The 13614-nt window shown below is 57.4% G+C and overlaps 4 protein-coding genes across 4 annotated transcripts; 1 reads left to right on the top strand and 3 right to left on the bottom strand.

The window, feature by feature from the left end:
* Positions 1-144: 144 nt before the first annotated feature.
* CDEST_04867 (Putative SKI-interacting protein, SKIP) lies at positions 145-2897 on the bottom strand. The gene is made up of 2 exons (XM_062921026.1): positions 1273-2897; positions 145-1203 (listed from the first exon to the last, which is right to left on the bottom strand). Exons 1-2 carry the CDS (start codon positions 2827-2829, stop codon positions 1033-1035), a joined length of 1728 nt encoding a protein of 575 aa, XP_062777077.1. The 5' UTR covers positions 2830-2897; the 3' UTR covers positions 145-1032.
* Positions 2898-3405: 508 nt separating this feature from the next.
* CDEST_04866 (Putative berberine/berberine, FAD-binding domain, PCMH-type, FAD-binding, type PCMH, subdomain 2) lies at positions 3406-5679 on the bottom strand. Its single transcript, XM_062921025.1, has 2 exons — positions 5542-5679; positions 3406-5474 (listed from the first exon to the last, which is right to left on the bottom strand). The coding sequence occupies exons 1-2, from the start codon at positions 5633-5635 to the stop codon at positions 3583-3585; spliced, it is 1986 nt and encodes a 661-aa protein (XP_062777076.1). The 5' UTR covers positions 5636-5679; the 3' UTR covers positions 3406-3582.
* Positions 5680-8984: 3305 nt separating this feature from the next.
* Positions 8985-12968, top strand: CDEST_04865 (uncharacterized protein). Its single transcript, XM_062921024.1, has 4 exons — positions 8985-10517; positions 10624-10649; positions 10727-11229; positions 11291-12968. Exons 1-4 carry the CDS (start codon positions 10286-10288, stop codon positions 11862-11864), a joined length of 1335 nt encoding a protein of 444 aa, XP_062777075.1. The 5' UTR covers positions 8985-10285; the 3' UTR covers positions 11865-12968.
* Position 12969: 1 nt separating this feature from the next.
* Positions 12970-13587, bottom strand: CDEST_04864 (uncharacterized protein). The gene has a single exon (XM_062921023.1). The coding sequence runs from the start codon at positions 13407-13409 to the stop codon at positions 13161-13163; it is 249 nt and encodes an 82-aa protein (XP_062777074.1). The 5' UTR covers positions 13410-13587; the 3' UTR covers positions 12970-13160.
* Positions 13588-13614: the final 27 nt, after the last annotated feature.

Here is a 13614-nt window from a genome sequence, read left to right as displayed (position 1 = left end):
GTAACCGTATCAACCAAGCCCCTACGGGCTTTTGAATTGCGCAAGCTCACGACAACCTTCAAGTATCACGACGCCTCCCCGTTACGCCAGGTCTCTCGCCTCCACAGGCGCAAGGCGGGGTGTTAATAATGATAATAATAATAATAATAGACAAAATCTTTCTCCCTTTGTTTCCTACTCTGGCCGCCCAAGACACTGACCATTACATCGTTGGCATCCAACGGCCACCGTCCGCCGTCTAAGACGTGGGCGATTCTCCGACCGCGAGCTTGGAAAAGGCAAGAGAGATGAGCACCGGTTTCCAAAGGACCTGTCAAATGGAGCTACGTGAGTTGTAACCAAACGTAAATGGCGGCCGGAACGTCCAATGCCCCGACCTTCTCCCATGTTTCCCACCCCTGCCTGATCTCCGTCTCATTTCTCAATCTCTCCGCCCGATGTTCTCTTGTGTCTATTCGAACAGCCAATGCAAGAAGCACCAATGACGATCCGCGACTGTCACTACAACCGATATCTCTCTGACAAGTATTGCCGAACCCCAACCGACAAAAAAGCCTGTCAGACCGGCCGCGTCGCCCCGTGCCAGGATGTGCCAGAGTGGCCCGAGTCGTCCGGTCCTCGGCTTGAAGGCGCCAAAACACATAAGTAGAAACAGCCAGGCAGAGAGATAGATCCGCATTGAAAACCGCCGTCTTTGAAACGATGAACGTCGCTGCGAACTCACCAGTCGGCTTCCACCCCCCCCCCCTTTCACCCTAAAACACGCCCGGGTCTACATACGCAAGCATCCCTTCTTCACCAGGCCTCGCCCTGAAATTAGAATTTTGTACACTGCTGATCGGATTTCTTTCTCTTCGCCTTCTTCGTCTGCAGTCTGCCTCGCATGGAGGCGTCTTTCAGTGCTGCGGTTTACGGCCGTTTCCGATTGCTATGGACGAGTTGCCATCTCGGTGCCGGCCAAGAGTCCCGCCCTGTCTTGCACCGAAGCCTGACTAGCCTTCTTATGCCTTGCGTGTCGGATAATGCAATCCTTTAATCGTCGTCCTCTTCTACCCGCGCCCGTTTCGGCTGCCGGGACGAGTCGTCGTCCTGAAGCCCGTATCCTCTCTTTGACGAAGAATTCTGCTCCACCTCGGACAGGAACTTGTCCACGTTGAAAGGATCTCCAGCGTCCTTCTCAAACTGAACGGGTCCCTCTCTTGCCTGCGTGAAAGGAAAGAAAACCTGTTAGCACTACCCTTGCCAGTCGTCCGGAATGAATGGTGCGCTTACCTCGACATCTTCTGTACCCTTAAACGTGCCTCTGCCCAGAGCCTCGCCGAACCGGCTAGACTTCTGAATCTTGGCCATCTCTTTGTCGCCCGCTGCCTCGTCCTCTTCGTCGTCCATGTTGGCCCGTGGCCGGTAAATGCTGCTGATGGCATCCTGCGCCGCAAACAGCGGCTTGTCGTAGTGGTTGTCCTCGTTGAAGCCGCTATCGAAGCCACTGGACTGGTTGAACAGCCGCGAGTCGTACATGGTTTCCTTGGACTGTGTGGGTTTGGCGAGGCCGAGCGCGATCTTCTCCGAAATGTCTCGGTTTTGTTCTCTGGCCATGACCTGGACTCTCCTCTCGGCCCCCATGCGTGACTGCCGAAGCTTCCTCTCCTCCTCGCGCATCCTCTCCTTCCTTGCTCTCTCTCTCTCCCGGACCTCGGACTCCTCCGAGTCCTCTGAATCGGACCCGCTGTAGCTGCGTGACCGCGACCGCGACCGCGATCTCGAATCCCGTCTGCCGGCGCCCGCACGCTCTTCGCGAGCTTTCTGGGCCAGCATCCGGAGGTTCTCTTCCTTTTGTGCCTTTTCCTTCTCTGCCAGGCGCTGTTGCATGGCTGCGCGCTGTCGGACCTCTTCGCGAGCGTGCCTGTCTGCGACGTACAGCGCTTCCGAAAACTGCGCAAACTTGTCGTTGATCGCCACGTCCTGCAGACCGCGGCCGTCGGCTGCCAGTCTCTTGTCCAGGGGGACCGTGAAACCCTTGGGGTTCTTCCAGTTGGAGACCGGCGGCGGGATGCGCCAATCCTCCTGGTCCTTGGCCGTCAACTTCCGTGGTGGCGATCGCAAGACCGGAGGGGGCGGGCTGGGGGGTCCGCGAGGAATCTTCTTGTGCTTGAACTTGGGAGGCTCCAGCGGATCTCTCTGGCGCTCGACAATCTTCATGATGCGATCCTGCTTCTTGGAATGGTCCCCCATGTGGTCCGCCGGCGTGTATCGCACAAACGTGGGGTCGTTTCGCTTTCCGACGCTGAGGGTCTTGGGCTTCTGGGAGGCGACAGCGCCGCTGACCAGCGCTGCCAGTGCATTCTTTGTTTTTTCCGCCGTCGCCGCCACCTCCTCTTGGCTCGGTCGGCTCAGGTCAATCTCGCCCGCGTCGGCGCGCTGACGAAGGGGGATGAGGTCCTTGAACGAGGTATGGACGATCCGACTTTCGCTGTGGCCCTGACGCGCAATAGCCCCGTAGTCGAGCTTGCCCTCGGCGTCGACCTGGATGGCGAGCGCGTTGCTGGATGTCGAGCCCTTCTTCCCCATGTCGAGAGGGTATTGGGCGATCGGGATCTCGGGGAACGCGCCGCCGTCTCCAAAGTCTTCGGGTCCTCGCGGTCGCCATCCTGCTCGCTGCTGGTATGGGGGCGGACCGGATCGCTTCAGCACGATTTGCGTCTCGTCCAGCTGACCAGCCCCAACGATACGCGGGCCGCGCTGTTTGGCACGCGAAGGGATCTCCTCATCTTCGCCGGTGTACTTGGGTTTCGGGAGGGCCGACGCCAGAGATGCCGCGATCGAGGCCATGATGGATAGCTGGTTCGTGAAGCTGTGTTTGGATAGAATTTGGAGACATGTCTGTCACCTTGAAATTCGCAAGGCAGGTTATGCGCATGGTCCGTTCAGGCTTAGCGCAGTGAGTAAAGCGGGGCAGTCTAGTCAACCGCCAGTACGTACCGTCGCGCTGCAGCCAGCCGCGTCAACTTCCACCACCAATATCGGAAGCGAGAGTGTTCAAGGTACCTATACTACCTACCAAGGTAGTGAGTGACTACAGTGACAGCGCAAGTGCAACCCGGGTCATGTCCTAGGAACATGTTCTTCTTGGTCTTTTTCTTCTTCTTTTTTCTCAAAACGGTACAGTCAACCAAGTCGCTGTGAGGCACTAATGACCGCTACGTTCTCGGTTAAGCATCATTGGAGCTCAATGCATCCACATCGTGGTTACTGGCAAAACAATGTCCTAAGCGAGCAGCCGTGCTTCACCTGTCGGGGATGTACGGTAAACGCCACGCTCACCAGGAGCCGGAAATGGCGCCATTGGAGGTAAAACTAACTCATACGGTTCACCAGGGTCAAGGGCCTTTCTTGCGCGCGTGTTGGGGTGGAAAATCGCTATTCTGATGCATCGTGAGATCGTCTACTGATCATCTACGTTTTAGGATATAGACGCCTTAGGGCACCGGCCAGCCTTATGTACAGTGGCAATATTTACAGAGAATCCAAAAGACATGTCGTCTTCGGAACGATATACGGATCAATCACACAGCAACCGACTCCCTACTGCTTGCGGCACAGCTTGCTGTTCTGGGACGGCAGGTTGCCCAAAATCATCTCCGACATCTCCCAGTACTCGGAACCAACGCCATTCTGGGCGTAGAAGACGTCGTTGGGGTCGTACTTCTTCTTGAGCGCGAGGGCCTTCTCGTACTTTGTGCCCCAGAACGCCTGGGTGAAGTTGGGCTCGATGTAGTCCGACTCGGACATGTACGCGCCGGCACCGGGGGAAACGTCGCGCCAGCGCTGGAGCCAGTCAAAGGTGAGCTTGTCGCTGGCAGCTTTGATGACGGACTCCTCGGCGGTGGGGTCCCAGAAGACGGCAGTGATGCAGTGCATGACGGCCTCGCGCCAGGCAGGGTTGACGGCGTTGTCGGGGTAGCCGGTCTTGGGTGCGGCCATCATGTTGAAGGCAACGATGTAGCCGCCGTCCTCGACGACGTATTTGATGGCCTCAAACGTCGCGTTGAGCTTGGTCTCGTCCTCCCAGTTGGCCTTGGGGAAGAGACGGCTGGCCTGGCGGATGGCGTTGGATCCCCAGGGCTCCAGGGGGAAGGAGGCGCTCCAGGCATCGTAGAAGTTGTCATACTCGGTGTAGACGGGCTCAACGTTGACGCCAATCTCGGCCCACTTGGCGAAGAGAGGTGCCGTGAGCTCGCGAAGCTGGGCCTCGGTCATGTTGGGCGCCCACCAAGGGCCCATGTCGAAGGCGTAAGCAGTACCCAGGTTCTGGATGCGGAAGTATCCGTAGTTGGCGTTGTCGACTGCGTACTCGACGAAGCCGTCAAAGTAGGCGCGGAGGGCGGCCCAGAACTGGTTGTTGGTGATGCTGGTACCGCTGGAGAAGGCAAAGGTCATGGTGGTGACCTTGATCTTGGGGTATACCTTGACGACGGCAGAAGTAACGACGCCGTAGGTCGAGCCGCCGCCACCGCGGATGGCCCAGAAGAGATCCGGGTTCTGGGACTCGCTGGCAGTCACGAAGCGGCCATCGGCAGTGACAACTTCGAAAGAAAGAACGTTGTCGGCGGCCATGCCCCACAGACCGGACATGGGGCTGTGACCGCCACCCTGCACGTAGCCGCCCATGACACCGACAGTCTGGCCCTCGCCACCAACGGCAGTGACGCCATACTGGGAAGCCGCCTCGTACACCTCGAACGCCCGGACGCCGGCACCGAGCTTGAAGACGGGACCGCTGTACGAGTCCTGCTGGTAGCTCTCCAAATACTGGATCTTCTTGAAGTTGTGGGTCCAGATGGAGAGGGAGCCGGCACCGGTGGACTTGGCGCCGAAGTCATGGCCGGTGTTCTTGACGACGAGGCGGAGGTTGAGATTGCGGGCGAAGTTGACGGCCAGCTGTACGTGGGCGACGGTGGTGGCCTCGACCACGTACGAGGGAAGGCCGCCGACTTTGCAGTTGGTCTCGCCGACGTTGATGGTGGGGGGCATGCAGTTCAGACCCTCGAACAGGACGGCGTTAATGGCCGTGGGGTCCTCGGTGTGAATGTGTGAGCCATTGACCCAGTTCGCTGTCAGGAAATCGCACTTGGCCTGGTCATAGTTGCCAAAGTCGTCATAGCAGACGGAAGCCTCGGGGATGGTCTTGGTGAGAGCGCCGCCCAGGAGGAGGTCAAAGATGTTCCAGACCAAGCCGATGGGGTAGAGAAAGTCTCCGGGGTAGGTCTTGCAGCGACCGAAAAGGGAGCGCTTCTCGACCGAAGAGGCGTCCTCGAAGCCGAACAGCGAGATGTTGGACAGCTGGAGGGCAGTAAGGTTGGCAAGGACAGCGTCGGTCAGCTGGACCCTCTCTTGGTCGAAGAGGCCGGCGGAGGTGCTGGCGACAGAGACGTCGGCGATCTCGGCAGCCGGGGCAACGGTGGAGGCGTCGGCGGCTGGAGAGAAGATTGGTCAGTCAGTCATGCTTGACCCAATGTGTCGATATCGGGGGGGTATACTCACCAACTTCTTGGCCATCAACCTTGATGGTTTGGGCCGCAGCCAAGTGGCCGACGGACAGCAGAGCCGCTGTCAGGAGAGAACGCATCGAAGACATGGTTTGCCACGTGGAATCAGATGCGAGTGCTGCTGATGGACGGATGGTGAGCAGAGGACGACCACGGAGGGGACGAGGTTGCTTCAAGTATATATGTAAAACCTCGCAGGTTGGTTTTTGGTGGTCACCAACAGCGCTGGCGGGGTGAAGTCGTGGAGACCGAGATGAGCAATGGAACACTGGACGGCCACACGGTTGGACGGTTGGATGAAGCGGCAGGCCGGCCGAGAACCAGTGGGCACCTTATTCTTTTGGGCGACAATACCCAAGGCGGACATGGCCTCGCCATGCCACGCACGAAATTAAACCATGGGCCGACGAGGGATGGCGACGGACAGTGGAGATCTGGTTCACAATAGCGTCGCCGTGCGGTCGGGAGATGATACCGCATTGCGGATTGCCGTAGGGCAAAGCAATCCACACCGCGGCCGAGAGGCAGGCAATGTTTGCAGGGCCTGTTCCAGAACTATGCTCTTCTCAGAAGCCAGACCAAGGGGCAAAGGACGAAAGAGGGTCAACTATCGACGGACAGGACTCCCCAAAGCAACTGACTGATAGCAACGAATTGCGCGGCGCGGCAAGGACATGTTCTCGCGCCGGGGTGCTGGAACGATGCAGGTGGTATTTGATAGCAGGCATCGACAGATATCCGCAAAAGGGCCCAGTCCGAGGGAGATGAACAATGCCTATGGATGCCTCGTGGGAAGTGATGGGCTAGGGGGGGAGCAAGGAGGGTGGCGGAGGAAGTTCCCAGAAAGATGGCCAAAAGGACTGTCTTACAGGCTCGGACAAAGTCCCTCACGACGTACAAGAGAAGACGACCCGGTGGGTGACCCTCGCTTTCCAACCCCCTCCCCAATCCACCAAAGTCGTGCAGGACCACCTCTCCACTTGGATTCGGCATCGGCAAGGGTCGTCAGGTCCAGCGAAAATTGGCGTCCGTTGTAAGTGTACTGTGTATGGCTGGACGTTGGGAGTCGGAGCCTGGAACTTGTCATCCTGGCCGAGATGGTGGCACCCCGGAACCCCGGCAGCCCGCTCCCTAGGGACTATGCGGATTCGACCCTTGCATGCTGTTGTCGTCTCGGTCGTTGGAGAGACAAAGACAAAGACAAAGAAGAAGAGGAGGAGGAGGAGGAGGGGGAGGAGGGCTCTGGCCGATGCGAGACGACCCGTCAGTCGGTTAAAACGGCCTGCCCGCCGACAGCGGCGTCTGTGCGGCGCAACGGTCGATATCCCACGGAGCAAGTCGAGGTCGAGGGCTGTCAGTCGTTTGTGGGCTAGACACGCCGCTTCAAATCTGAACGAACATGGCACGAAAAACTCTGGATGAACCGTCTGGGACCCCGGAGCTGTCGAGCAGAATAGGACGGTCTCTGGTATGCGAGTCAAGCTCGCACGCCCTTCCTAGACCCAACTTCCAAAAACCAACGGAGAAGCCCCGGTTTCCATGAGATCAAAGTAGTTGAGTACGGATACTCTGTACACACGTAGCTATGAGGTTTCTGCAACGCTCGCAACTTTTTCTTCTCGCGTACACTGCAAACTGCTCCACGAGGTCCACCTGGTCCTTTTTCCCCCCCGCCTCGAGGTCCACACAGCCAACAGAGATGCGCTTATGTACTCTGTATGTATGTGCAGATGACGGCGCATGGGAGATTTGCACTCGCAAGAGATTCTTCATGGCAAGGGTGGGTGGATGCCCATCCCCCTCTGTTGCCCACAGTGACCCGGAGTTCTGCTAGAAGCAGCCTCTCGGAAGCATGACCATGGCAGGACCACTGGCCCAGGTCCTTCCCAATACCCCTTGCATCCCACCGATTGGAGGCGGGCATAACGAGGCAATTGCGATCAAGGCGCAGCCACTCCTGGCCGCGAGTGATGGGCACTGGGGGGCCGCTCCTCGCCAGCGATTTTAGACGCGTACCGAGGAGAGGCGGAGACGGGTCGCCAGAAGGGATTCTCCATGCTGCTCTGTGCGAACCGGCTGTTTCGTTTTGCTCCCCCGGTGTTTTTGAGTTCACGAGGGGGGCACCCGTCATCCGTTGCCTACATATCCTTTTGAGACGAAAAAAAAGCTTATTGCTCTCTTGACGACACTGGAGAGAGTTTGTATATGTTTATGTGTGTTGCGTTTTGCGCCCACATCACGGAAGAGGCAATGGGCAGGACGGTTGCAACAAAAAAGAATGCACAAGCCTGCCAGACGGTAAGATGAGCTGGCTGTCGTCCTCATGCCATGGAAAGAGACTGAGCGAGTGGGTGGCCGGGGGTATCGATCCCTGTCCCGCGTAAGATGTTGGATTGAGGGGCGATTTCATGTACTTTCGGCCCCGGTGGATTTTTGCAAATCCTGCCGGACCATGTTCCCTCTAATTGATCGTCCAGTACAGTGGACACCTCGATTTGCTTACCTACATAGTAGGCTCTGATCTCAAAGTGCTGTTGACCTGATCGGGCTGTTCGTCATGGGTTCGAAACCGTCTTTCCATGGGGTAATTGCTGCTGGTGATGGACGTGTGCGAACAGACATGTCGAACATCATCTCACAAAGGACAGACGGACGTCTGGACATAGTAACAAAAACCCTCGCCAGACAGATTCCGAGCACGCTACGGCGGCAGTGGTGCGGCAAATACAGACTGACGGCACGGCAGTCGTAAATTCCCGACTCGCAGACCTGCATCGCGTTTTTCTTCGCGCCAACGTGGTAGACATGGTTCCATTCTCTTCTCAGCCTCTCTTTTCTTTCCTTTTTCATTCTTCTTCTTCTCTCATTTGCAGGCCAGCTGCGCCGCATTGCGGCATGCATACAATTCCCGAGAGAATTCGTCACAAAACAGAAATGACAGCGACCCCCCCTCCCCAAGAAAGTATCCGTCGTATTCTTGAAAGTCTAGCCAGTTCTCTGTCTCTTCATCTCCATCCATGGCCAGAGGGCTCACATGTGAACCCTGAAAGAGTCCATCGACTTCGGCCATATCGTACGCACATGGACGAAGACGAGGACCGAGTGCGGTGGAAACCCCTATTCTCATGCAGGCCCAACTCAGCAACTCGCTCAAGTGACAAGCCACTGCACTCCGGCCACAGCTGCGCTAGTAAAAGTACCTACCTACATAGTACGATACTAGCGGTAGGTACCTAGACAGGTGTCCACCTATGCGGGAATGGGGTTTCACCTAGCCCGAACCCGCTGCGGAGCCCCGGCGGAGTGTACATCCGTCCCGGATCCCGGCCTGGAAAGGTGGGTTATCGGCCACTGCCCCGACGAGTACCTACCTACATGGGCACGCTACTGACTTATACGAGCACGTCCATGTACTCTGTACGGACTACTCCGCACCTATTCGTACTTTAAGAGGAAACCACCCCCGGTTCCGCCCCACGAATCAGATAGACGGAGCACATCGTTCGATTTTCCAGAATTCACCACTCTCCCAGAGAGACAAGCCCCGGATACCTGGGCTCCAGATGGCGCCCGCGATCTCGCCCTTCCTCGCAACCATCCAGCTCCCAACCCTGCAGGCCGCTACAGCGTCAGTCGCCTTTTGAATCGGCTGACCAGCCGCAGGGCGTAGAGGTGCAGCGGGGCCAGACGCGAACGAGTTCGGCTTCCTTTCCTCCTTGGGCATCACGACGGGGTACATTCGGCCTCCCTCTGCCCCCCCTTCTTGCTCCTGGCCGACTTCTCCTCCTCAATCTCCATCTTTCTCAAAGTAAGCTTGTTGACGGGATCTCACGGACCTGAGCCCGCTACCCGTTTGCCCACCGCGTCAGAAGCTGTTAGAGATGAAGAGAGGAGGGAGCGGGATGGGCATGGGACGGCAACTCCCTTCTTACGCCACTGATGCCCAATGGTGTCAACGGATGCAAGTGTCAAACGATTGTGTCGGACCGTTGAGAGTGTCTCTCCAGGTCACCGTGGATGTACCCAAAATTGCCAACTTGATCGACGGTGGGACGTAAGGTACGGAGGACGGCCAAACCCTCGGGCCCTCCTCACACCTTCGGCCAAGGACCTTACGCTCCCCCGACTCCCCCGAGTACATACGAGAAACCCTTGCTAGATATCAAGCAGCAGGTAACAAGGGGGACGAGTGGAAGTCCGTGGCGTGTAGGGTTACCACGTCGTCCTACCGAGATCCAGTTCTTCCATGGCCGCGCCCACATGGCTGGTAACAAGATCTGTTTTGGAATCTCGGGCGCTACAGGTAGCTGTTCAGAGGCAAATGTCACCCAGAGGTCTCGACTGCCGCTGTTCCGTTCGTCTCTCTGCCTAAGCCCTGTCCGCTGCAAGAGGAAGCAGAGAGATTGACCATTCCCAGTTAGACATCGTGCCAATCTCTCTGCCTTTCCCTCCCTCTCTCTGTATCTCGGCGCCGGCTTGCAGTTCGTTTTCGTTACAAGACAAGAGAAAAAGACCTTCCCCCTTCCCAGTAACCCGCAGTCTTACTCCAGGGGGGGTGGCAATGGCATATAGAACCGACTCCTGTTCCCAATCTTTCCTGTTGAGCTGTTTTCCGCGCCCCCGTCTCAAGTAGCCGACCCCCCTCGACCTGCCAGTCAAGGCTCAGTCGAGCTCGAGGAGAGCTCTGTCGGCATTTGACTGAACACAACAACATCGATCGAGGGGGATTCGGAGCCAACATGTCGCAGGCTATCGCGGCTCTAGTCCACGCGGCGCAGTACAGCCAGCAGAGGGACGTCGATCCCTCCAGCACCCCTCCTCCGCTGCCGCCCATATCGAACGATTACCCGTACCCGTACTCGCATCTCCAACACATCGGTTTCTTTGTGCTCTTCTTCTTCCCCGCCATCGCCCTCATTGTCGTGGCCCTGCGGGTGTACAGTCGAGTCAGCACGAAGCAATTTGGCTGGGGTGAGTGATCCGCAAAATCTTACTTATCAAAAGACACAGACCCAGGGTGCAGGGCAGATCACCCCGTCCAGATCAACGTGGATTGCTAACCAGGTAACCCCGACAGACGACGGGTTGATATGTTTTGCAATGGTAAGTAAGCTCGTTGCGCGAGCATTGAAACCCCATTCGAACACGGGTTGGTTGGTTGCTCACCACGATACCTTCAGGCGGAGTCCGTCGCCGAGACGGCAGCATCCTACATGGGCATGCGATATGCCTTCCTTGGTGTCCACGTCTACGACATTCCCATGGAGGCCGACAGTCGGCTTGGCAGCCTGTGGAACTACATCATCCAGCTGCTGTACAACCCGATCCTTGCACTAGTCAAGACGTCGGTGTTGATGTTCCTGCTGCGCTTGAGCGGGCAAAAGCGGTCGATCCGATACACCATCATCGGGCTCAACGTCTTCAACATTGCGCTCATGATCGCCATCTTCACAACCGTCGTCTTCCAGTGCCAACCCATCAGCTACTTCTGGGAGAAGGCGGGCCGCAATCCACCGACCGAGGGCAAGTGTATTGATATGGGCGCCTTCTACGTCAGCACCGCGTCTCTGACCATCTTCACTGATGTCCTGGCCCTCGCCCTGCCCTTCTGGATCTTCCTCGGACTAAAGATGCAGATCCGGGTCAAGATAGCGTTGCTCGCCGTCTTCGCCCTTGGAGCCGTGTAAGTCAAACGCGCGAACTGTCACGTTTCCTCCGCACACACTTTTCTCACAACCTCCCAGCGTCACCGCCATCAGCGTGCTCCGCCTCGCGTGGCTGATCGAGGTCTCGTACCACATCAACGAGCAAGACCCAACGTACGACATCCGCTTCACCTACTCGGCCGTCGAGACGAACCTTGCCATCATTGCCGCCTCGGCGCCGGCCCTGCGCGGCCTCTTCCTCCGCTGGTTCCCCAAGTTCTTCGCCTCGCTCAAGAGCTCCTCCAACCCCCGCTACGGCTACGGCCAAAGCGGCGACCCGACCAGGAAGTCCCGCACGACGGCCACGGCCACGGCCACAGCGACTCGCGGCCGCGCCGCGTCGCATCACCACCACCATCACGCCGACACGTTCCAACTCAAGAGCATGAAGGGCCGGTCCGAGATCCGGTCGCACTCGCCGACGACGAGCGAGGAGGAGATCATGACGTACGACGGCATCATGCGCACAACCGAGGTCAACGTCGTCTACGACGACAAGCGTGACTCGACCCCTCGTGGGGGTAAGGGGGAGCCCATGGGGAGGGACGAGGCTCCCGGCCGCGGAAACTACGAAGCGAAACTGTATTCAACCACCAGCTCGGGGAGCTTCTGAGCACTGGAAAGAGGACTGGCACTTCTTTGGTTCTCCATGCTCACTATCCCTCACCCTCTGACGACGTTTCGATATACCTGTACATATACATGCATGCATGAACATGGCGGAGCGGCTTGCCGTTCAATGTTGGGCCGGACGCGGAAGTTGCTCGCGAGCGACAAAAACAAATCAAAGGGCCGGCCCCTCTTTCCTTCACCCGGGATTGCGTTGGATTGAGACGTCGTATTAGACGACGTAGCAACCGATGTCACGGCGGCGAAACATAAATTTTCTTTAGAACAAATAGACACAGAGACGACAGACGTACGATACCCACCCGGTAGAGGAGCAATACTACACATGGCACCCGTACACCTATCTACACAGCTCGCATTTTCCCCGCCGCATCAAGAGACCCGCGTGCCCGCACCCCTTCGTCCGTGGGTTCTTGACGAGCTCTATAGGTAAGGCTCCGAAGCATGGTGGTTCTAGTGTAGCATCCGAAAAGGATCAAGCAGCAGCAGTGGGCCTGCACAAGTTTGAATAGAGAAAAGGGGTAAAAAAGCAGAACGGCTCGCTCGCCTGCTTCTTAGCGCATACTCACAGACATGGCAACGTCCCGTCGCCACGCGGGATTCCCTGGTGACCTGGCGTTTGCCAACTGGACAAGGGCGGGTTCCAAGTGATGCTTTGCCCAGACAGTCGGTAGTTCGTCGGTGCTTGGATAGCAATTATCAATTGCTTCCGGAGCGGAGAGGATCCAGTAGAAACAAGTATGCCCGGCCGAGTCGCGGAGGTGCGCCATTTTCTGGCGCGAGGATGCAGGCCTGGAAAACCATCGTCCTCGTGCCGTCTCCAGGTGCGATCGTACCTGATGGGGCCGACCGAGACGTCTTGTGTCGGCAAGGGAGAGGACGCCTAGCTCCCAAGTTCCCTCCCTTCGAACGGAAAAGATGCGTAGCCCCCTTCCGTCGGAGTCCATTGCGCAAGCCATCCTTGAAGAGACGATGGTTCCGTCGATCATGTGAGACTTGGCGAGGACCTCCCTGTGCATGCCTCTTTCCACCTCAAGCAAATCCTCACCAGGACCGACAAACGCACCTCAGAGAAACCCCACCCCTCGAGGGTTCCGCTTGTCACGGAGGGTTACGTCGCCCACCCTGGCCGGCCGGAGATTTTCTGATCGAAAGGTGGGCGAAAAGCGACAGTGCTTTTTGTATGCCCATTTATGGCATTGCAGAAGCGAAGCCCCAGCGGTAAGGATACATCCGGTCGAGTAAGTCATGACTCGATTCCTGAAGAATTGCGGTATTCTCAGCCCCCAATCCAGGGATCCGTGGACATGGGCGAAACGGCGAGTCGAATGCCTAGCGTTGAAGCTCGAATCGTCGCTGGAAAAAGCCGTGTGCCCCCCTTGCCATTGTGAGCGTGTGGCCACGCAGCCGCATGTCTAATGGCGGGCGACTTTTCAAATTGGGAGATTGGAGCAATTCCTGGCGACGAGTCGGTTTTCTTGGACACTTTCGTCGTTGGAACGCGAAGCTTAGCCTGGAATTTTTGCATCGCGGTATGTCAGCTTGGGGTGTCGCGGTCCGGAAGGAGTCTGGCGGAACTAGCCGCGATGCTGCATGCTTCGAAAAAGTTCATCCGATGAAAGGGGAGTGAAGCCACAATGCGCTGCCCCTACGATGCTGCGGCTTGGTGTTGGGATGTGAAGGTTTGGAAGGGTGAATGGAAATACCTGTCTGTCTCTGTCAATCATATGCAT

The sequence above is a fragment of the Colletotrichum destructivum genome, chromosome 3 (assembly GCF_034447905.1).
Source record: "Colletotrichum destructivum chromosome 3, complete sequence".
Classification (NCBI taxonomy): Eukaryota; Fungi; Ascomycota; class Sordariomycetes; order Glomerellales; family Glomerellaceae; genus Colletotrichum; species Colletotrichum destructivum.
The sequence above is the reverse complement of the archived record's forward strand: the minus strand, read 5'-3'. Positions and strand labels throughout refer to the sequence as shown.